Here is a 23,858-nt window from a genome sequence, read left to right on the forward strand (position 1 = left end):
GCTTCCACATCTTGCACAGATTCCTGACACTCCAGCATCAAATCCTCTTCAGGTAACTGAGAATGAGGTATCAGGACTCCCACAAACTCCTCTTGATTCACAGGGTACTGTGAATCCGGACACGCAGTCTGACACAGTACCTAGTGGTGATTTGGTAACGAACAGGACAACTAAACTTGGAAGACGCATTTACACTCCAAAGAAATATGATGATTTTGTACGTTTAAAAAAAATATATATATTGTATAATTGTGATTTGTTTATCTTTTATATTAAGAAGTGGGATGTGTAGTGATGACATGTTTCTTAAATCCCCCGATAGAATGTTTTCTATGTAATGGAATCTAAATATGTAATAGAATGTACTCTCCTGCTGATGGTTAAAGGAATGTTGTGATTCATTCTTACCTAACCTAGGGGGTCATTAGGATCGCGGATTTCCCGCATCCTCTGGGCCGGCGGAAGCCACCGCCGGCCCGGAGGATGCGGGAAAACCGCTGCGGATGCTTGAAAGACCCACCGCCAAATTAGGATGGCTGGTGGGTCTTTGAATCTGTCCGCCGCTTTTCCGCCACGGTCGCCTTCCGACCGCGGCGGAAAAGCATTAACATGGCTGGCGGTGTCTATCAGACACCGCCAGCCATATTATGATGGAGTAGAAAGTATGCTTTTCCACGGTGGCTTTTCCGCCATGGAAAAGCATAGGACCTTCACTTGGCAGGCCCGTTGCGGGCCCCCTGGGTGAAGGGGGGGTGGGGGGTGCACATGGGGGGTACCTATGGTACCCCCCTGCATTTGCGTGAACAAAGCGGCAGGCACCGCTTGAAGCTGCACCCGCCGCAATGTTAAGAATAGAGGATGTGACCGCCACCCTGGCAGTCACATCCTAATCTGCATGGAGGGACCGCCGCTGCCCCTGCGGACGGTCCCTCCTACTCTATGGTGGCGGACGGACTCACTTTAAATATTTGGGCATAATAATAAATTCCAGATTATTATGGGAACCCCAGATAAGCCAGAATAAGATGACCCTTTTGCAAAATTCTAGGGGCCCGATTCACAGAACTAACTTAAGACAAAATCCTAACTTAAGTCTGTCTTAAGTCTGTCTTAAGACAAACTTAAGACAAAATCTTAACTTCTGTGAATACCAAAAGTAGTAAGTTTAGGATTTTGTCTTAAGTTAGTTCTGTGAATCGGGCCCCTAGAATTTTGCAAAAGGGTCATCTTATTCTGGCTTATCTGGGGTTCCCATAATAATCTGGAATTTATTATTATGCCCAAATATTTAAAGTTGTTCACATGCTCCAATCCCCCCCCCATTCTCACATTTTTTTTTGAATGACCTATTCACTGTCATATATTTTGTCTAACTTATATTGATTTTGAATCCCTTCTTTGTGCAGTGTGTATGGAAACTGTCAAGTTGGAGTCCTTTAGGTGTCTGGGAAAACAAGATGATAGTGTCTGTAAAATGTACGGTAGGGGCTGGGTTACAGCAGATCTTAGGGGAGCGATGGCCGCATTGTTTTAATTTGTCCCAGACAACATTAATATAGAACGAGAACAGGGTTGGTGCCATCACACAGCCCTATCTCACTACCCTCCTAATAGGGATATGTTCTGTAAGTTTACCTTGTTGACCTCAACGTACCCAGGCAAAATTATGCTAGTGTAGCCTAATTATCTGGGTTCGAATCTCTTCTGGGACACCCTGGGTTGTCCACAGTAGTTCTCTCGGGACGTAATTGAATGCCGCCTGTAGATCTATGAATGCTATGTAAATATGTCTCCCCTTAAGCTTTGTATATTTTAATAGCATGCATATGAGTCTAAAAGCATGTTCAGTGGTACTGGTATGAGACCTGAAACCTTGAAAGCGTGAAAGTATATTATATTCACGGATCCAGTCATTCAATCTATCCAGAATTTGGCGGGCATTCATTTTTTGCATCAGTTCTATAAGGCTTATTGGCCTATAATTCCCAAGCTCACTCTTATTTGCTTTTTTGTGGATTGGTACTATATCTGACCTATTCCACATTGGAGGGACCCATGCCCCAGATGCAACTGCATTGCTTACTATATTCACATAGGGGATACATACTTCCTTGGTCAACCCAGGCGCTTTTCCTAGTTTTGTTTCCCGAATAGCCCGCTCTCTATATCTGGCAAGCTAAAGTAGAATACCTGTTTATCATTTCTGTCATTTCTGATATCCAGAGATATTTGTTCATCATGCTCTAGGTGGGTGGAGGCTGCATAAAGATTAGTAAAATGCCCGGGTCAACATAGTGCTACATGTGGGAGACTAGATCCTTATTTTCATAGGCTACTATTTTCCACAATAAAACGGAATCCTTTGATTTAGCTGCTTGTAGTAGATCACACCAATTTGTATCCTCACAGGGGTTTTGTGCATTCAGTAATTCTTTTTTGTAACTGGCCCTTACTTCACTTACCAAAAGTGTGTTCCACCTCTTAAAACTATTAAGGAGAAATGTTTTGTCTTCTTTGCATTTGTCTGAATACCATGGGGTCGATTCCGATTCGGGTAAAAAACCGTCCGTACGATTTGTATCCGGAGCCCTCTCCGTACAAATCGTACCCGTCCGTCCGAGTCGCGAAGTACGATCCGTATTCCGCGAATCCGTCCGAATCGTCGCGATCCGTACGTATTGCAAGGCTGAAACCGTGAACCGTACGACTCGTACACATACCGTACGACTCGTACACATACCGTATGACTCGTACACATGCCGTACGACCCAACAAGTAGGATCCGGACCGGGGTATGAGGACGCGATTCGTACGGTCCACGTCAGGTAAGGGCAAGTCGTACGGAAAAGCACACAAACACATACACACCGTACGGTCCGTACCCCCCATGATCGCAGGGGTACGCACCGTACTCCTGCGATCATAGGGTGTACGAGCCATACCCCCATTGTACGATCGGTGTACGAGCCGTACCCCCATTGTACGATCGGTGTACGAGCCGTACCCCATGTACGATGGGTGTAAGAGCCGTACCCCATCGTACAATGGGGGTACGGCTCGTACATCCATCCTACAATGGGGGTACGGCTCGTACACCCATTGTACAATGGGGGTACGGCTCGTACACCCCATGATCGCAGGGGTACGGTGGGGGGTACGCACCGTGCCCGGGGGGCCGTTCCGTACCTGTTTCGGCGCAAACTCTGCTTTTACGGCTGTTTTCAGCTCCCGTAGAAAAAGGGTCGTACGGTGTGTACCCGACAAGTATCGTACTTGCTGGGTCGTAAAAACCAGCCGCGAACCGTACAGATGTCACGTACAGCGGGTTACGAGGGAGAATCGTACGGAGATTAGAGTCGTACGGTGTCTTGTACGACTCATACGGAGTACGGCTCCTGGAACAAATCGTACTTCGTCGTACGTACGGGGGACGTTGCAGGGTACGATTCGATGCAGGGTACGATTCGTACGGGAAAAACGCTCCGAACGGCTATTCGTAGCGGTTTTTCCCGAATCGGAATCGACCCCAATGTGTTAAATGGGTCTATTCTCCTCGCTTCTTGGTCTTAGCTCTGAAATAAGATTTTAATGGATGGTAGTAACCAAGGCTGGTGTAGAGCTGATTTTGTAGAATTCCTCAAGTACCTCAGAAAAAATATTGTAGATGTTAGTCATAGTATCTGTTTTGTTCATGGTATGGGGCCATTTTAGTGATCTTTGGTTTATTCTCTATCATTATCAATCAGGGAATCTGAGCCAACCATTTTTTCTCGTCTCTTAATTCCTGACCATTTCAGGCACGAGGAATAGTGAGCACTATCTTCTCTTTCCCTGTCTATTTTAAAACTGTTGATCTTTTCCATGTCGTAATACTGTGCCAAATATAATGCATTCTTGAGTGGACTGTTCCCCTTCTAAATGTATATAGAGGAGGTATACTTGTATTTCCATCCTTATATCTACCGTTGCAAGCCTGCTCTATTGCAAAATATGCTAATTGCATGGTTGCAGTTGTGCATGGTACATAATTACCTGCTTCCAATTGAGTATTTCCTCTTGTCAGATCCTCTTCCTCAGTAATTTCATCCAGCCTTTTTAGAGGTTCATAGGTACAATTGAGGTCTCCTCCTTCGACAATTGTAACACCAGGATCAATAGTTTTTAAAATGTTGTTCAGGGACCTAACAATCTCGGATTCAGTATCTGCTTTCTTCAGCGTAATTTGAATACTGAAAAGATGTATTGGTTTTTGATAGTTTATAAATGTTTTAATTCTGAGTATGTCATGAGAGTCGATATTATAAAAATGTATGTCTGTATCTAAGGTAATTTTTGCCCATATAACCAGTCCTCCCGATGATCTCCCATGCTGTGAGGGATTTGCATTTTTAAAAAATGTTTTAAACCGTTGTTTGTATAGTGGCTCTAATAACCATGTCTCCTGGAAGAGACAAAAATCGGACTGCTCTATATTTTTGCAGTTTTTACAAAAAGAAACATCAGGAAAGTGTGATAAATGGTAGAGGAGGTCCTGAAAATCAGTTTGGGAGGGAAAAGGGTGTGGCCGGACACTACATCATGCCTTTGCATCCTGGAACATGCAGTCCACAATTTGGACTTCCCTCAGTGTTGACTGTAGCCACTGAGAGTCAGAGTGGAAAAGGGTAGAGCTGGTAGGCAGTCAGACAGTTAGCATCGGGAGAGTGCAAGTCACACTCGACTAGGTTTCCAATGTAATCCGGCGGTTCAACCTTCGGTGCCGCTATGCTCCATGCACCGCTGCAGCCCTCTCCCTGCCATGACCCTCTGGGAGCATCTCACTTCTCACATCACTACCGGACAGTGTCAGAGATCAATTGCATTTCTCTATTTCAGTACTGTAAGTGGGGCATCCAGTTGCTCTGCCTGTGTACTGGTTATTTAGTACAGGTTCTCTCAGTGTAACCATTTAGGGTCTGAGATCACATGTGCACAGGTGTCTCTAGTAACATACTAGTGTGTCATTTATCTTTTATTGCAAGAACACCATCGGCCCAAAAATATTTTAATTGGAGAGTAGGTAATTTCTGCCTGTATCAACATGGGAAAAGAGGACTAGCCTTATCACCCTTATTAGATTGTCTAACTATGAACTTGTAGTAGTGAAATACCCTTGTTCTACTATTCCCACATACTTTGCTTGTGTTTATAGCAAGTCTATTCCACTCTCCCCATGTTACATTTGATTTTTTTCTAGTATGGCAGTAGTCTACTCTGATTAAGTCAATTCCTAATTTAGATCTTTACTTTTGCTATTAATGGAGTCAAAGTGTCTTCTATTCAAGTATTGCGTTCCCTGTGAACTCTTCATTTTAAAGAAAACAATTATCAATCCTCCCCATTAGTGTACCCCGAAATGCCCTGCTGCTGAGTCAGTCTGGGCATATATACAAGGGGATTGCGCCATTGGAACATCTCTTTTTGTGACATTGCGGTGGCGCAATACCCTGCACCATATTTACAAAGCCGAGTTAAGCCACTTTGCACAACCTAATGCCACTTTGTAAACTTATTGTCCCCTTCCACGCAGGTATCTGTGTGAAAGGAGCATGCAATGGGTGTGATTGTGGGCGTTCCACTGTAACACCCATTGCTGTTTGACGCTGTCCCAAATTTAGAAGGATGTGTGAATCTGTAGCAGTGCCAAAAATTACTGCCATGTAAGAGCAGGTGTTAGATCGGCACAAAGAGGAGAAATACTTTTATTTCTTATTGTTTTTGCTCTTTCTATGTGTGCTGCATTCTGAAGCACATATAGAAAGAGCAAAAGCTCATTAATTATTTTTTTGTGCAGGAAGATATACCTTAATGCACAAAAACAATCATTAAATAATGCCGATTAGAACATTGGAATGTTGGGTGCTCCATTGCAGACAATGGAGTGCTCCCTGCTTCTACGGGCCGGTAAAGGCCCGCAGAGCAACATTCCAATGTTCTACAAAGGCTTCTCGAAGTTCGAGGGGATTTATATCCCCTCGAGCTTCGAGAACCCTTTGTTTAATTTGTTAGGACATTCTGCCCTCTAGTGGCAGAATGTTCTAATAGCCTTGTAGCCCTTCGTAGCAGGGCTATACCGGCTATTAAAGTCCTGCTGTTTCGTTAAAGTCCCTCGCCTTCGGCTCGGGCCTTTAACGATTCAGCGGGCCTATAACAGCCGGTATAGCCCGCTACGGGGGGCTATAAGGCTATATTAGCTGCTTCTATGTGTGGTGCGTTCTGCACATAGAAGTAGCACATCACCATTATTGATTGTTTAAATGCAGCACACATAGACATAGCAAATCACCATTAGTAATTGTTTATGTGCAGGAAAAGACAACCTCCTGCACATAAACAATAATCCCTGCAATGCAGGCACCTTCATACTATGGCAGTAGGGTGTCTGTGTTGGTGTCAGGCAGCTATATTGAGTGCCAGGAAATGGGAAACACAGGGGTGCCATCACGCCATTTCCTTGTACATATTCCCCCTCTGTCTGTAGGCACCATATTTTCGAATGCATGTCCTGTGCTTAAATCACCTAATATGCATTTATAATGTGGCCTAAAAGATACACAAGAATAAATGTACCCTGGAGAGCAGTGGGCAAGAGAATGAATAACTACTGACTAATGAGCACAATACTCTCCAGACATCCATACCATTTTTATTATTCGACAGGCCTCACTTCAACCATTTTTGAAAGTGTAGTTTCATAGCATTTGGGGCATAGACATACCATGAAGATGTCCCTTAAGCAGCGCAAATTAACCATCTGGGTCTATATATTATCTGTTTATCAAATATGGGATTCCTGGTTTTATCCTGAGCGTTATCCTTCTTGCGTGATGAGTGAGTGGTACATATTAATTGTTCCATTAAATGCTTTTGTAGTTGGAAAGATGCTAGCCCTGAAGCAGAAACATTTCTAGCTTATGTCTGCATACATATGAATATATCTTACAGCAAGTAGTTGGGTTGCCCAGTCCTTGAGCATTCCATATGAGGAAAGTATATTATGTCAGTCGAGTCATTTATCATTTAAGGATAGATGTATTAAAAAAAAAATAATGTCTTCAATGCTCTGAATATGGTTTCCTAGCTATTATTGTAATTTTAAGAGCTGTTAAACTTTTACATACTCATAAAATTGAATTGCGACTGGATACTAATTCAATATTTTGGAAGGATGTGTTTTAGGCGCCAAATCGTTACCCTAATATATCTATTTTTGGCGAGCAGAAAATGAACTCACAATCTATGACAAGTTACTGACCCTAAATTTGAGGTGGTACTCATTTGTAAAAAGGATGGGGTCCACTTTACACCACTTTTCCTTTGTGAATTGTGGAAGAAGTTTCTGGGAGAGTAGGCAGTGGTCCAACTCTCAGTGAAACTTTAAAAAAGAAAACTTATAAAAAAATATGCTGTTCCGTTTATTTTAAGGAATTTGGGATGTTTAAAAAAAGTTTCTTCATTTAAATACAATCAGAGACATGATGGCCTACTGACCCTTGTAGGCCACGATCCCTGTGATTGTATCCAATTGGAGTGAGGGATAATTTGTGAACTACCTAATGAATAGTAATTAGGTAGGTCGGATTGTGATATACTTTGAATGACATTTTACGCACCAACCTATTAGTATATAGGTTGGTTTGCCAAATTCTGGATTCAAAAATACTGGTCACAAATTGTGACCAAATTGTTTGACCAGTATAATAATACTGCTCAGCTTTAGAGTTTTGTGTGTGTTGCCGCCCAACAGCTATACCTCACAGAGCAGCATCACTGACACAATATTGCTGCAAACAATATCATTGGCAAAAAGAGTGTGTCAAAACAATCGTTTAACAAAATATCCTGTCCCTATACTTATAATTGTAAGTACAAAAATATCAGAAACAAATATTGCTCTCACTAATATCGTCCAAAAAAACAAACAAAATATCGATTTTTTAAATATAGAATTAAAGTAGTAAATGTTAAATATGTTCATATATATATTTAATATAATGTAAATTCCATTAATATTTAAAGCTATACATGAATATATTCTCATACAAACCCACAAACATATATATACATGTATATATATATATATGTGTTTGTGGTCACAAATATATTTATATATAGTGTAACATGATTAATACAAATATTTATTTTACATTTTTTTATATTTAAAATGTATAAATATGAAAATAATATACATATTTAGCTTTCTAAAAATAAATTCAAAATCAAGCCATTAAAATATTAACAATTCAATAACAAAAATATGTGAATTAATTTAGACACTATACAAATTTCGGTGAACTTAGTAAGGGTAAGATTTAACATTCCCATTCTAGTCTCTGCAACAGTAGGGAAAGCATTGGACATCGGATGAGTAAGATGTACTCTTCCCACTCCATTCTACGCCATAGAAGGGAAACAGTTTGATTCCGGAGGGGTTACATTTACTATTCTCACTCCAGTTTAAGCAACAGTAGGGAAAGGGTTCAACTTCGGAGGGATAAGATTTATTATTCCCATTCCAGTCTGTCAACAGCAGGAAAGGCATTGGACATCAGAGGGGTAAGATTTACTATTGCCATTCAATTAGGGCAAGAGTAAAGCATTGTAATTTGGAGGGGTGAGATTTACTATTCCCATTCCCGTCTGTGCAACAATAGGGAATGCTATAGACTTCGGAGGGGTGAAGATTTACTGGTCTCATTTCAGTCTGTCTAATAGTAAGTAAGCGTTATACTTTTCAGGGGTAAGATTTACTATTCCCACTCCAGTCAGTGCTACAGTAGGGAAAGTGTTGACTTCGGAGGGGTTACGTTTACTATTCCCATTACAGTCTGTTTAACAGTAGGGAAAGCTTTGGACTTTAGAGGAGTAAGATTTACAATTCCCACTCCAGTCTGTGCAGGAGAAGGCAAAGTGTTGAACTTCGGAGGGATTAAACTTACTATTCCCACTCCAGTCTGTGCAACAGTAGGGACAGCATTGGACTTCAGAGGAGGTAAGAGTTACTATTCTCACTCCAAGCTATACAAGAGTAGGGAAAGCATTGGACTTCGAAGGGATTACATTTACTATTGCCACTTTAGTCTGTGCAACAGAATGGAAAGTACTTCACCTCTAACACGTTACATATCTGAATAACCCTGTTAATTTAGTAAAAATATAAAACTCTAAAAATAAACAATAATAATTCACGTTTTTTAAATATATATAAATATATATATTAAAACAAAGTAAGCAATTTACCTAATTAATAAACATTGTGGTAATAATTATCAATTAAAAACTTAAAAATAATTGTAATTGTATTATTACTTACCAATCTTCCCACTCGATACCCCTACAAACCTAGCAGCCCACACCTAAAATAGAACTAAAATAAATATGTATCACACACAATTTACATAATTATTAATCAATTAAATAATTAATTAACAATTAACAATCCATCGTTAATTATTTATTATTTTATAAACTTACGACCCTATACTCCTACAAAATAAGCAGCCCACATTTAAAATATTGCTAAAATATATCATTATTACACAATATACATAATGATTACTCAATTAAATAATTAACTTTACATGAAAAAATAATAGTTAAATAATTATTAATTAAGTTCCTATCCTATACTCCTACAAACCTAGCAACTGTCAGCTATAATATAACTAAAATAAATCAGTGTTAGGTAATATACATAATTAATAATCAATTAAATAATGAATAATACATTAATTGTTCACTATTAATTAGCTTTCCAACCTATATTCCTACAATTCCAGCAGTCTGTACCTAAACTATAACTAAAATATATAATCATTCAACTCGGAAGACTCTGACTCAAGCACTTATATTAAGTCGTCTGGACTACTGCAGCAGTCTGCTGATCTCTGCTAACGAGACTTTGCTCAGCAGGCTGCTGGTAGTCCTAGAATACGGTGGCGCGGCTAGTCCTTAACGCACCCCCTAGTACTGCTCCCTGCTCTCTTCTCTTGCAGCTTCAATGGCTTACAATACGCCAACGGGTAAAATTCAAATTTTGCTGTACCATCCATAAGGCGCTATTCAATCTTGGTCCCTCCTATCTCTCGGGCAAATTTAAACCCTACCTTCTTTCCAGGTCTCTCTGCTAGTGTTCCAAACATCTCCTTGAGGTTCCCCGAGTTAGGAGGGCGAGACTAGGGGGAAAGGCCCTTTCCCATCTTGGCCCCTGCTACTGGAACAAGCTCCCCCTGCACTTCACACAATGTCCTAACCACCTACTATTTAGGAAGTTGCTCAAGACCATTCTTTTTTGTCTCTGATTCAGCTGTAGTAGCACTACACTCATGCTCCCTTCCGAAGCGCAGAGATACCCCTTCGGGGGTAGATTCAGGCGCTATATAAATAAATAAATTACACAATGCATATAATTAATACAATATTAATATATTCATATAAATGATTAACTGTTTATAATTAATGTATGTCTTAATTAATGTCCCACCAAATATCCCTACAAACTTAGAACCCTGCACCTAAAATAAAACTATTATAAATCAGTAATCCATAATGTACATAATTAATATCAAACACAAACATACTTAACAATTATTAATTAATAAATAATTAATTATTACTTATTTAACTTCTCACCCTATCCCCTACATAATCCACTACAAAACTGTAATTACTATTTGCAGTTGAACTGAAAAATCGAAATCCTTTAAAATTGCAAACTATGGGGCTCATTAGGATGGCGGATGGACCTGCGTCCGTCCGCCACCCTAGAGGAGGAGGGACCATCCGCAGGGGCAGCGGCGGTCCCTCCAGTGCAATTAGGATGTGACCGCCAGCCTGGCGGTCACATCCTCAATATTTAACATTGCGGCGGGTGCTGCTTGAAGCAGCACCCGCAGCAATGTTAAATATGCATGCTTAGCATTTGCATGCACAAAGCGGCAGGCACCGCGCGGTGCCTGCCGCTTCGTGCACGCAAATGCAGGGGGGTACCATAGGTACCCCCCATGTGTACCCCCCACCCCCCACTGACCCAGGGGGCCCGCAACGGGCCCCCAAAGGATTCACTGTATGCCTTTCCACGGCGGAGAATCCGCCGCGGAAAGGCATCTGTTTTTCGCCATCCTAATATGGCTGGCGGTGTCTGATAGACACCGCCAGCCATGTTAGAGCTTTTCCGCCGCGGTCGGAAAGCGACCGCGGTGGAAAAGCTGCGGACCGATTTTGAGACCCACCACCATCCTAATTTGGCGGTGGGTCTTTTGTGCCTCCCCAGCGGTTTTCCCGCATCCTCCGGGCTGGCGGTCGCTTCCGCCGGCCCGGAGGATGCGGGAAAACCGCGATCCTAATCGGCGCCAATATTTTAAAAACGTAATAATTATGCAAACAATAGCAACACATAAAATTAATATATGAACTAAAACATATTAAAATCATTTGCAAACGATTTTTTTACAACTACATTGTTGAAAACACTATTTAATAAAAACGAAATTCATAACAACGATATTAATTACCTAATATAATGATATTCTTGACAAAAATATTTTTGCATCATGATATTTTTGTATCACAATACATTTTTTTCTGATATATCTCTCTCCTAATATTTAAAACTCAATATTTTGTCCAAACACCACAGAGCATCCTCCCACTTGTGCAATGCCTTTAATGATCCGTCATATGTTTGTAAATCTAAACATCTTAATTATTTTGGGGGTCCTGCGCAATACGACTGAATTTTATTGCACATTTCCCACTATTTTATGTTTGCATGATACTGAATATATGTCACAACTTGAGAAACAGGATCACACAAAAACAGTTGAAATCTGTCTTGCCAGTGCCCCAAAATCCTTAAGATGGCACTGTGTAGAGAGAGATCAGGGTCAGAGGTAAACCAAGGTGGAGAGAGTGAGAGAGGTTGTGATAGAAAAATAGGTGACATAGTTTACCTTCATAGGTCCTCCTTAGTAGTTGAGGGCCCTGGGCAATTGCCCTCTTGGCCTATGCTTTAAAATGTCTCTGAAGTAACCTACCACACCACTGATGCCTCTCCTAGAAAGCCCTTGCAGGCCCAGAATTAAATCGTGTGAGTCATGACAGCCAATAGTTGCTTGCATTTCCTGGTTGTGACAACCGTTCTATTTAACGTGTATTTGAAACACTTGCTGTCCATCATTAAGTCTTTTGGTATCAGCGTCATAAATTACGCGGATGATACTCATTTTTTTTTTTTTTTTGGTACTGTAATCGAAAACAGAGGAGAGAGAAAAAAAAAGCAAAGGAAAGAAAAAAGAGGCGAAAAGAAGATAAGGGCAGAGACAATGAAGAAAGGAGAAATTTCTTATTAACAATCTCAGAGCACCATAATAATTATCAAATAACATAATCTTTCATAAGTATAACATCAACGTTCGATGAAAGTTCCCCAGTTTTTTTCATATTTTTTCATTGCCTTTATGCCCCTAATGTTAGCTAAAGCGAGCTCCATTGAGTGTATTTCGGTTACCAATGCCCACCAATCCCAGATTTTAGGTGTTTGTGGACTAACCCAGGCTCTTGCCACAGTTAGTTTAGCACAAGATATTAATATCGTGATCAAGGCAGCATGTGGGAGTGGAGCTGGATAGATATCTAATAAGACAAACGCAACTGTTAACTCGGGTATCTGAATCTGCTTCATATTCAAAACTTTTTCAATTTCGCACCAGAAAGTTTTCAAATTCGGGCATGAAAACAGCATATGTACCAGATCTGCTGCTTCAGTAAAGCTTTTAGGGCATTTAGTACGATCACTAAAAGTATTGTTGGAAGACCATTTAGAGATTCTTTCAGGGGTATAGTATAGCATGCATGTTGTTCTGAATTGTTGGAGTCTTAAACTGGATGATCGTACTCGTTTATTAATATTCATAAAGGAGCTTGTTATCTGTTTAGGAGTTATATTTAATCCCAATATTCTGCTCCATTTATCAGCAAGCTTACTGCAATCATTGAGTTTGGTAGCAGTGAGGGTTCTATATGTCTCACTTATAACAGATTTATTTTTTAATGAATGTAAGCAGGTCCAGATATCACGCTCAGGAGCTTCCAGAATTTGTTTTTTATTGATCAGATAATCATGTATCTGTAAAAATTTGTATCTCATATTTTCAGATAAATTGTATAGTTGCTTAAGAGTATTGAAATCCATGAAACCCTGAGTATTGTATAAATCCCCTAAGGTAGTAATACCTAATCTGGACCATCCGTGGACAATGTTATCATTAAAAATATTTGGGAGACCAGGGTTTCCCCAAAGTGGTAACTCTGAATGAAAAAAATTAGTGTCACAAAAAGAAAGAATATTGCCCCATATCTTTGTTATATCTCTAGCTGTCTTAAATTTGACTCTTTTGAAATAATTAGGATCGTTAGTTCTAAATAAGAATAGATTTGAATCAGATTTTAACATAAAGTGATGAAAAAATAAAGCCCTTCCTTCATTGAGTAGAGAGCGTATACGATTGATGAAAGCAGACCAAAAATATAATTTAAAGTCCGGAAAATTAAGCCCACCTTCATGTATATCATTTTTCATGAGATTTAGTGATCTTCTCGCCTTTTTATACCCCCATATAAAACTGCTAAATATACCATCCAGTTTCTTAAAAAATTGGTTATTTAATGCTAATGGTATAGATCGAAATAAATATACATATTTAGGTAATACCTTCATTTTTATCAGATTAATTCTGCCAATTATATTCAGAGGTAGCCTATGCCACTTTTTTAATAATAAGCTAGTAGATTTGAATAATTCATCATAGTTTATTTTGTTAATGTCTTGTACTTTAGCGGTTATTCTTATTCCCAAATAGGTGGCTACTTTGCATATCTCGGGCACTATCACAGGTGGGGCATAGTTAACTATTATTTGCGTTTTTTGTAAATTTAATTTATAGCCCGCTACCATGCCGTATTTCTCTGCTTCTAAAATTATTCCTTTTTGAGCCTCTACAACATCTTCCGTGTAAACCGCTATGTCATCAGCGTATGCTGTTATTTTTAGTTCTTGGTGTCCTGATTTGAAGGGTATTATCTGGGTTTGAGATTGAAGGGCTAACAAAAAAGGTTCCAAAGAAAGTGCAAATAAAAGAGGTGAAAGAGGGCAGCCCTGTCGAGTTCCTCGTAAAATCCTAAAATCTGAAGATACCAGCCCCCCATAGCTAGTAAAAGCAGTTGGTTTGCCATACAATGCCTTAATACATTTCAGAAATTCCCCTCCAAATCCTAATTTAGACAGTACGCACCATACAAAATCCCACCCCACTCGGTCAAAAGCTTTTTCAGCATCTAACAAGATCATGCCGAGTGGGGTGGCATCCGTCTCTGCAACATCAAATGCTGTTATGGCCGTGTTAACATGTATAGTGGTGTCTCTCCCAGTAATGAAGCCATGTTGCTGTGGATGGGTAATCATGGGCATGATGGGAGCCAGTCTTAGAGCTAGAATTTTAGCAAAGATTTTCGCATCTGTATTTATCAGCGAAATGGGGCGATAAGACCCTCTTTCTTCCTTCGGTTTGTCTTTCTTTAGAAAAAATATTATTTTAGCCCTATTCCAAGATTGTGGTGTTTTTCCTTCAAGGCCTACGGATTGGATTACTTTTAGCAAGGGTTGTTCAAGCTCTTTTAGACATACTTTATATATTTCTAATGGTATAGTGTCTTCCCCTGCTGCTTTTCCTGAGGGCAATGAAGCAATGGCTTGATGTAGTTCTAGCATTGTTATCTCATCAGACAGCGAGTCTATCTCTATAATATTTTGAGTGTCTATGGTGTGATTTTCAATGTATTTCTGTATGTCATCTATGCTAGGGATCGTTTCTGGGGTATATAGATTCTTATAATAATCAGCGAATTGATCTAAAATGTCTTGGGGTTTATTGTAGAGTTTATTCCCTCTCCCCCGTATATTTGTAATTGTAGAATTTGCTCTATCTTCAGCGGTTTTATAGGCCAGAATTTTCCCAATTTTATCCCCACCTTCATATTGATTTATTTTAAATTTATGTAGATTATTTATACTTTTTTTTATAAATTTGGATTTTACTTCATTTTTCAGTGACGTGAGTTTAAGTCCTATTTCTATGCTCAATGGCAAGTTAGACTGGAGAGATGATGACAATAGTTCCTCCTGTATAATTATTTTTGACATCAAAGTATCATTCTTTTTTTTTAGTTCTATGTTTTGTCTAATCACGTAGGCTTGAGTATAGCCTCTAATACTAGATTTACAAGCATCCCATACTATTGCTGGTGATGCTGAGTTCAAAGTTATACTTATGAATTCTGTGAGGTGTGATTTTAACTTTGTTATATATTCTGTATCCGATATTAAATGTCTTGGGAAAGAAAAAGGCCTAGGGGTAGTTCTAATATGTGCTGTTTTAAATGATAAGATTATAGCATTGTGGTCAGAAGAAATACGTGGGCATAAGAACATAGAGCTTGTATTCAATAAATTGTCGCCTATAAATGCCATATCAAGCCTTGAGCATAATTTATGAGGTGCAGAGCAGTAAGTATATCCTGGCTTGCTAGCATATAAATTTCGCCAAGCATCTTTCAAATTATGTATACGACAGATGTCATTAATAGAAGCCCTTGTCTTATGCATTCTTTGATATCCCCCAGATCTAGTAGTATCTATTCTATAGTCCATGATGCAATTAAAGTCACCCATAATAATAAGTTCTCCAGTCCAATCTAATAGCTTAATGTTCAATTCATCAAATATAGTAGGGTCATCTATGTTGCATCCATATACCACGCATAAAACATAAATAGCATTCTCAAAGCGTATCTGAGCAATAGCCCAGCTGCCATTTTTATCGCAAAATGTTTGTATTATCTCAGCTTTGAATCGTTTATCTTTAAGTATAGCAACTCCCCTGACAGATTGGCCATAGGTTGAGCTGATAATGACATCGTATCCTAGATGGTTAAGAAGTTTTCTATCCTTCCCTGCAATATGTGTTTCAGATAGAAGAACAACATGAGAGTTATGTACTTTTAGTTCTTCTTTTATCAAAATTCGTTTATTTTTGCTGTTTAGCCCAGCAACGTTCCAGGCAAGGCATTTTATTTCATACATCTATAAAGTTGTTTTAAAAAGGAAAAAAAGGACAGAGTTAAAGTTTTGCACTCAAAGCTTATCTTATATTGTCCATAATGGTAGCTTAATCTCATGTATTGCGTTCTATGATTACGTTTAATGTACAAGAAAATTCCGGTTTCATTATTTAAGTCCCCCACCTCAGCCTGCAAACTGTTTTCTTTATTTTTACCACCCCCACCCTCAACCCCCCAAAGTGCGGAGAACACTCTCCCACCACCCCCCTCCCCCCAGGCTCTCACCCCAGCCGGGGTAGAGCCACCCCTCCGCATCTGCTGCCGCTGGATGGGCAGCTGGTTGGCAGGTCAGCACCGGAGCCCCCACCCTCTCTTCCCTTAGACGATCCATAGATCCATAAGTCCAATTAAGAAAAAATAATTTTGATATTAGTCTGATATATTATGATGCACGTAGCCAAAGTGAAATTAACTAGTTAAGTTAAGCAATTGAAGCTAAGCTTGTTTATGAATAAGTTCTTGATAGAGAATAAGAGATTCTTTTTACAATGTCTCAGATTATATTAGTTCTTAGTTCTTAATTTTTGGAGTTAGTCTTGCTTGAGCCATCCGTGATGTCGGCTAAATATGCTTCTACTTCTTTTGTGTCCGTAAAAAAATAGGTACAGCCCCCTTTTATTACCTTTAGACGTGCTGGTTCTTGGAGAAAAACTTGGGCGCCACTTGATTTAATTGGATCTATCATCTTACGTAGCAACCACCGTCTATCCATAGTATCCTTACTAAGGTCAGAGCGGACAAAAATCGAGATCTTACCTATGGTTACCGGGGTGTTAGGGCGGGCTCTCTGCCAGATAGCCTGGCGAAGCAAAAAATTGCCGAAAAAACCAAGAAGGGACGTGGAAACTGGCCCCCTCTGTCTCTCTGTATTAGAGGAAGGCGGTGTGCTCTCTGAATTTGTGAGTCCCAGTCCCAATCCGCTAAATCGGGGAAAGCTTTCTGAAGTAGCCCCACTAAGTAGGCCCTCGGATCAGATCCTTCTGTTCCCTCCGGTATGCCAAAAATTCTTAAATTTGAGCGTCTCTGTCTGTTTTCCAAATCTTCCACTTTTTGTTGTAAGGTCGCAATTTGTGTTCCATGTTTGTCGGATGAGGATGCAATTTTAGCACTTATTTCTTCCACATCGGCAACTCTTTGTTGTAGTTCCGCGATATCCTGTGAGACCCCTCCAAACTTTCCAGTCAGTTCTTGTAGGGTTGTCTGTACCTTATTATTGTCTTCTCTCAGCTGTAGATAGTGTTCCTGAGCCTCAGCCCGTTGATTGCTTAATAGCTGAAGTATTATATCCAGTGGGGAGGCATCGGTTGAATCTCGTGAGTTTGATTCCTCTTCAGGGACGGTTGTATGGCTATTATTTACCAAGATATTGCTAGGAGATAAAAGTTCATAAGAGGAGTTCACAGAAGAGGTAGGCTGAGCAGCATTCGCTGCTGTCTTTGTATCTGTTATGGCTAAAAGAAGTATTTGCGATTCAGGCACCTCACCCTCTATTGCTGGAGTATCTTGCAGCTCCTGCAGCATTGATGTTGGCATTTGTTCAGAAAGATGATCTGTTGCTCTGTTAGGTGATATATCAGATAATTCTGGTGAGGTAGTTGGGGGACCATTTTCCCCATTATTAACATCACTAGTCATTCTTTGTACAGCTTTATTAGAGGGTAGTTCTGTTGGGCTCGCTCCTGATAATCTTTGTGTCATATTTTTTACTAGCCCTTTTGCCACCATCCATCTTATCAGCGGGCTTTTGTCCTGTAAAGTTTTTGTCGGGATCTGGCTGTTTTTTATCATAGGGCTATCTGTCGATAAGCCTGGTTTAATTCCTTTTTTTTTTGCCTTTGATTTGTTTCTTTGTTTGCGTCCTTTCTTTGTTTTTATTTTTGTAGTTGTAGCGGCATTATACTCCTTCTCCCCTTGCTCATCTTCTGTTTCAACATCCCAATCTTCAAAAGAGCTTTGTTCAGTAAAGTCTGTCAGCTCTTTTGCTAAATCTCCCACTGGCCCGCCTTCGGCTGATACTGTTGTAGGAGCCATAGCCATAGTTCCTAAGTCAGTATTGATTACAGAGTCAGTTAAATCAATGTCTATCTCGCCAGATGTATTTTGAATATCTGTACATGAGCTAGAGATATTATCTTTGGCATTATCTTTAGTGGTGGTTTTGTCAGATGCCTCCCCCATTTGCCCAGTCTTTTTCCCAATCGTTGCTAAAGAGAAGTTAGGCTTTTTCAGTACCTGCTTTGCGCTGCTACTGTCTTCTTCTTGTTGTTGTCCTCCCATCATGTCTGAGACTTCAATCGCCTCCGCAGATTCTGCAGGGACAGTAAGTTTCGTTTTCTTTTTTCTCTCCCCTTCCTTGCTGGCAGTTGGGGCATTTAACGCAATTGAGACAGCAATAGCAGGCACCTCCCGAGAAGTATTCTCTGACATGCCCGGGTTCTGTGGGGTCACAGGAGCAACAGACGCTGCTGTTGTCAGAATTGGCGAGCTTAACGAGCTTGGTAGAAGCGGTGCCTGCACGGGTAAAGGAGGAGGAGGCGCCGGTTTGCCCGCAGTATTTTTGCTGTTCCTCGTAACTCTGGGGGGATTCTTCGAAGACATTCTTCTCCGTTTCCAAAGACTCGAAGCCTGCCGCCTCAGGTGGCTCAGGTGTGCAAGTCCCGATAAGTTGAGCCCAGAGCCGTTGAGCAGACCGCAAATCGTCCGCCGAAGAAACTCAGCTGTGGCAGTAAGATAGAACATCAGTACAGGGTTGCCGTCGCTGGTTCTCCTCCCGGCACAGCACGGCTCCCTTGCGTAGGTATCAGCTCCGTTTCTTTTTTTTTTTTTATTCCGCTCTTCCTTTTCATGGATTTCTTCCCAGCACAGCACGGCTCCCTGCGTGGATATCAGCTTCAGTTCTTTATTATTTATTATTTATTTATTTCCGCTCTTCCTTTTCGTGGTTTTCCGTGGTTATCACATCTCCCTGTGAAGAGTTAGAGAGGAGGCTCTGGGCGAGCTGCTGGCGTCGATCCTCACTCCGCCATCTTACGCGGATGATACTCAACTGATTTTTTCTCTAGAGGGCAAGCAGGAGACATCGCTAAAGTCTTTCCAGGAGTGCATGAGGAAAACGGCCGGCTGGCTTAGGGCTAACTCACTTCAACTGAACGGGGGGAAAACGGAGGTGATGTACTGTTCAGCTGCAAAAATTCCAAAGTACCCTGCGACTGAGTTCAGGCTCACTCAAGAATAAGACCCTCTAAGCCCGGCCAATACCGTACGAAATCTCGGAGTGCAAATGGACGCCAATCTTCAAATGGTGTTGCAGGCTAATAAAACCATTCAAGTCGGTTTTGCGCTAATCCGTATGCTGCGAAAGACCCTCCCGTTACTACCAGATGACTCTTGAGCCATGTGAGTGAGGAGTAAAGTTTTAAGCAGGTTGGATTACTTCAATTCCCTGTATTTGGGGGTACCTCAGTATATTATTCAAGGGCTGCAAATGGTGCAGTCGGCAGCAGCTAAGGTGGCTTTGAATAGACCATGGAGCTCCTCCACAACTTTGGCACTGAGGGATCTCCATTGGTTACCAATAAAAGAACAAATTAGCTTTAAGTCACTGTGCATCGTTTTTAGGGCGGTTCATGGACATGGACCACTACCTTTGCAGAATAAATTTAATTGGTATGAGCCTTCTAGACATCTACGGTCCGCAAACACCGGCCTAATTTCGGTTCCCAGATTTAAACGGTCCAGAATGGGTGGCAGGGCCTTTAGTGTGGCAGCTGGACAACTATGGAACGGGCTGCCACAGAATCTTAGGGTAGCCGACTGCCTGCTGGACTTCAGAAAGGGCTTGAAGACCTTACTGTTTCCTCGGAGCTAGCCTATCTGTTATCAACCTTGAGCCGCAGTTATAGCTGTTACATCTTTGTCTGAGCGCCAGGATGCTCGTAGGGCGATAGCAGCGCTATATAAAAACGCATTACATTACATTACAACATGACTCAAAATGCACAAAAACAACAAAACATGATACAACAAAAAGAGCAATACATTATTGGAGTGTAACACAATACCTTAACACAGTAGTTTGGTAGTGTTGTTGCATTTTGTTGGAATTTCAGTGTGTGGTTTAGATTTTTGTACTGTTAGGTGTTTCTGTTTATTTATTTGTTGGTCTCCATATCGTTGTATTGGTGTGTTGTGTTCTTGTGTTGTTCTTTGGTGTTGGTAGCTTCTTTTTGAATGTTGTATTTATTGTGTTTACATGTTGTTTTCCTGTGTGGAAGAATTATTTTGAATAATTTTGTATTATGTTTTTTGTGATGTGCTCTTTTTGTTGTTTGTTGTGTTGCTGAAGCAGTAGGTTGAGTTTTTTATGTTGTTGCTTTAGTATGTTGTGCTATGTTTAGCGCTGTTCAGCATCTTGTCCATGTGTTTGTTATATTGAATTTCACTAAAATCAAAAGCTCTTGGCTAGTGCTAGACCTAAATGTTGGCGAAAAAGACTGTCAGCCGAGTTACTTTCCTGCCTCCACCAGCCTAGCAAAACTGTAAGCTGTCCAGGTCTTTAAGAGAATGGGTGAGTACTCAATCCTCCCTATGCTCCACGACTGAAGATTCCTCCCATGGCAAACTCAAGTAAACGGTGTTTGGGTCGAACTCTCCTCTCTGCCTGGTTCCACTAACTACCTCCAAGCATTCTTCTCCTCTCTGCCAGCAGAGGAAGTGAGAATTGTGTTGGATTTTGTGAGAGACAGGGCGGGGGTGAAGGAATACTTAAAGCTGAATCTTAAAGATATTTGTAATCTACATCTGCATATGTAAACCCTTTTAAATTGTGTAAATAAATACAAATATCAACAATTCCCAAATAATTCCACAGTACTCCGGCAAATGTGCAATAGTAGCAGCATACTCCTGAATTATTACTTTGAACATGTTTGTGAATTCCGAATTACAACCATGCAGAGGCCTTTCAACAGTCCTAAATTGTACACTGTACAACTGGACATGGATTTAAAAATGCAAGATCAATTTTTGAGAATTCATTGCAGTACATGGTAGCTATGGAAAGCATTTTGGTGTTGGGACCACGACCCTAACGAGTTGATGACTGTGTAACGCTGCTAATGATGACACTAACAATATGAATGTACATTGATAACAATGTCTTGTTTTGACAGCCAGTACTTGTGGTGCAGCACAACTACCCAGCGTCTTTTGGGAACACCGTGGGGCAGCCTACCGGAATGCCAGTGCCATACACAGTATCACCTACTCCAGAAAGTCTGCCATACTATGAAGAGCCACATGTCCAAAAATTACCAACAGCACCTAATATGCCTTTACCATCAAGCTACTACATGAACTGACCTGGGGATGATATTTAAAGCTGAACAGAGACATGAAGAGGAAGGAAGAAGATATGTATGCTGCAACATAGAGGAAAATGAAAATACTTTTACTTGGAGATGTTCTAGCAAGAGTTATTTTCCAAACCGTGTCCTTGTAAACACTCTCAAAGCTTACAAATGATGGTATACCGTACAGGGTTGCAATTCGTTACCTGCAAAGACATATAAACCGAGTGTGCATAAGAGTCGATATATATTAGAATGAAATCCAATCTATACCATTCTCAGATTAAATCCCTAAGAACAAGCGTCACAACAACTTCCCCATTTCATAATTCTACTTCGAAGACACTATAGAAGGACAATTATCTATCAATCAATTGATATATATCGAAAGCAACATATCCAGACCTCATCTTTGTATTAAAAGGAAAGTGTCACCCCACTCAGACCGACCGAATTTATGATTAAATTATTTTAGAACACCCTACGGCTACCTCCCACAACGCAGCCCCAAATAGCCACCAATGCAATATCTCTCCTCCGAAACAGTCCCTGACCATAGACAATAATTGTGAGGACCTACTCAATCCAGTCTGATTGGTAAGGATAATGAAAAAGTCAGTAGCAGCAACAAAAAAATAGCTCCTAGCCTAACATCTTTCTCAAAGGTTTGCATCTTGTATTCTCTTCACCATCGCAGGTCCTTGCTGTATTGCTCTGTGTGACTGGGAAAGGGCAGGAAAACACCGTATTTAACATAATACAGCACATTCCTTTCTTTTCCCATTGCAGGCGCACAATGTACTGCTTAGCACCAATGCAGGTACCCTTTCACCTTGGTGCAAGAGTGCATGCGTTGTAAACAGAATTGTTTTTGTGCAGGAAGTGACACCTCCCTGCACAAAGACAATCCCCTTAGGCATTTTCCTCTTTATATGTGTGCTCCAGAATGCAGCACACATAGAAAGATGAAAAACCCAGGAGAAATAAAGATATTTCTCCTTGCTACACCTCCCCTGGGAAGGCGTAGCAGTTTTGACGCATTCTCAGGTCTACTACTTATTGTAAATCTGGTAACGTGCTAAAATCCATCGGTATTGCGTTGGAATACCAACACGCCACTCATGGAACGCCTCTCTTCTGCTCCCTTCAGTGCTGTGGAAGCCAACACAATTATTGTTTCTTAGCCCTCACAACGTTTTATAGCACTGCTCCTAAACCCTTGTTACTTGTATCTATGATAAATATGGTATTCTTAAAGATATACCCATTCCTAAGGCTGAGTCAAATATTGTATTTTAAATAACAATGTTCATGTAAATTTGGTGAAAAGTCTTAGGTTGTTAAATAGTCCTGTAAACAACTTGTTTGATTAGAGTGAATGTTTACTGACACCTATCCAAACACTTGAAATAAACCCCTTATTTTAGAAAGGATATAAAGAATGCTATAAAGCTGGCAACGCCTTTAACACATTTTAAGCAATACTCGACTAAGTCAAGAAAGGGCAGGAGAAGGAGCTTTTGCACCAGCTTCAACCAAGTCAAGCTTCAGTCTTATTAAGTCAAGTGAAGTCAAATCAACTTTATTCTGCCATATTAGATAGACCATAAAACCCTATAAAAACAGTACATCGTAAAAAAAAAGAAAGAAATATAGCACTTTGAGTCAGCACTTCCCAGTACACACAAAATACAGTTTCAAAGGTTTCAGTTCCTGATGTAATGCTACAGGAATAAAACATCTGTTTTTGTTAAAAATACATAGATTTAAATGCAGCTCAACAGTAAAAATTATTCAATTATTAAGGGAAACAGGATTAGAATGAATCTATGGCCTCAGTGCAAAAAATGTCATTCTTATGGGCAGAGCTGCCCGTGCAATTTCCTTGACTTGAGCACCAACCTCGAAAAGGAATGAACAGTAAAAGCAATCTTCTCTTATCCCAAAGATTGTAGCAAGGAGCAAAGCTTCTGTGCAACGACACAAGGGATGCTTAATTAATAAAGGTTTGAGAACCATGGATCTTTGAGCAGAATAAAAAATTCAAAAAAACATTGCATGTAAAGTGCTTCGAGCTGACACCTGATTACATGGGCAGAGCGCAAGGATACGTGACCAGTCTATACACTGGGAGAAGGTGATTAGCCTGTGGAATATGTTAAGATGGAACCTAAGCAAAATAAAGTGGTGGTAGTGCTGTGCGCCACATGATATAAATGATTGCAGGTGCCTGGGGATCAAGATGCAAATAATGAATGATAGAGGGGAATGCAGACACCCTAGCCCGTCTTCCTT

General features: G+C 40.4%; 1 protein-coding gene across 3 annotated transcripts in view; it reads left to right on the plus strand.

The window, feature by feature from the left end:
* LOC144788733 (membrane-spanning 4-domains subfamily A member 4A-like) overlaps positions 1-23,214 on the plus strand; it is a 202,561-nt gene extending 179,347 nt beyond the window's left edge. For all 3 annotated transcript variants that reach the window (XM_078665348.1, XM_078665349.1, XM_078665350.1), the window contains one exon: positions 21,387-23,214. In XM_078665348.1, the coding sequence (XP_078521474.1) occupies positions 21,387-21,575 (189 nt within the window). In that variant the 3' untranslated portion in view covers positions 21,576-23,214. The remainder of the gene's footprint in view (positions 1-21,386) is intronic.
* Positions 23,215-23,858: the final 644 nt, after the last annotated feature.

Source organism: Lissotriton helveticus, chromosome 1_1 (genome assembly GCF_964261635.1).
Source record: "Lissotriton helveticus chromosome 1_1, aLisHel1.1, whole genome shotgun sequence".
Classification (NCBI taxonomy): Eukaryota; Metazoa; Chordata; class Amphibia; order Caudata; family Salamandridae; genus Lissotriton; species Lissotriton helveticus.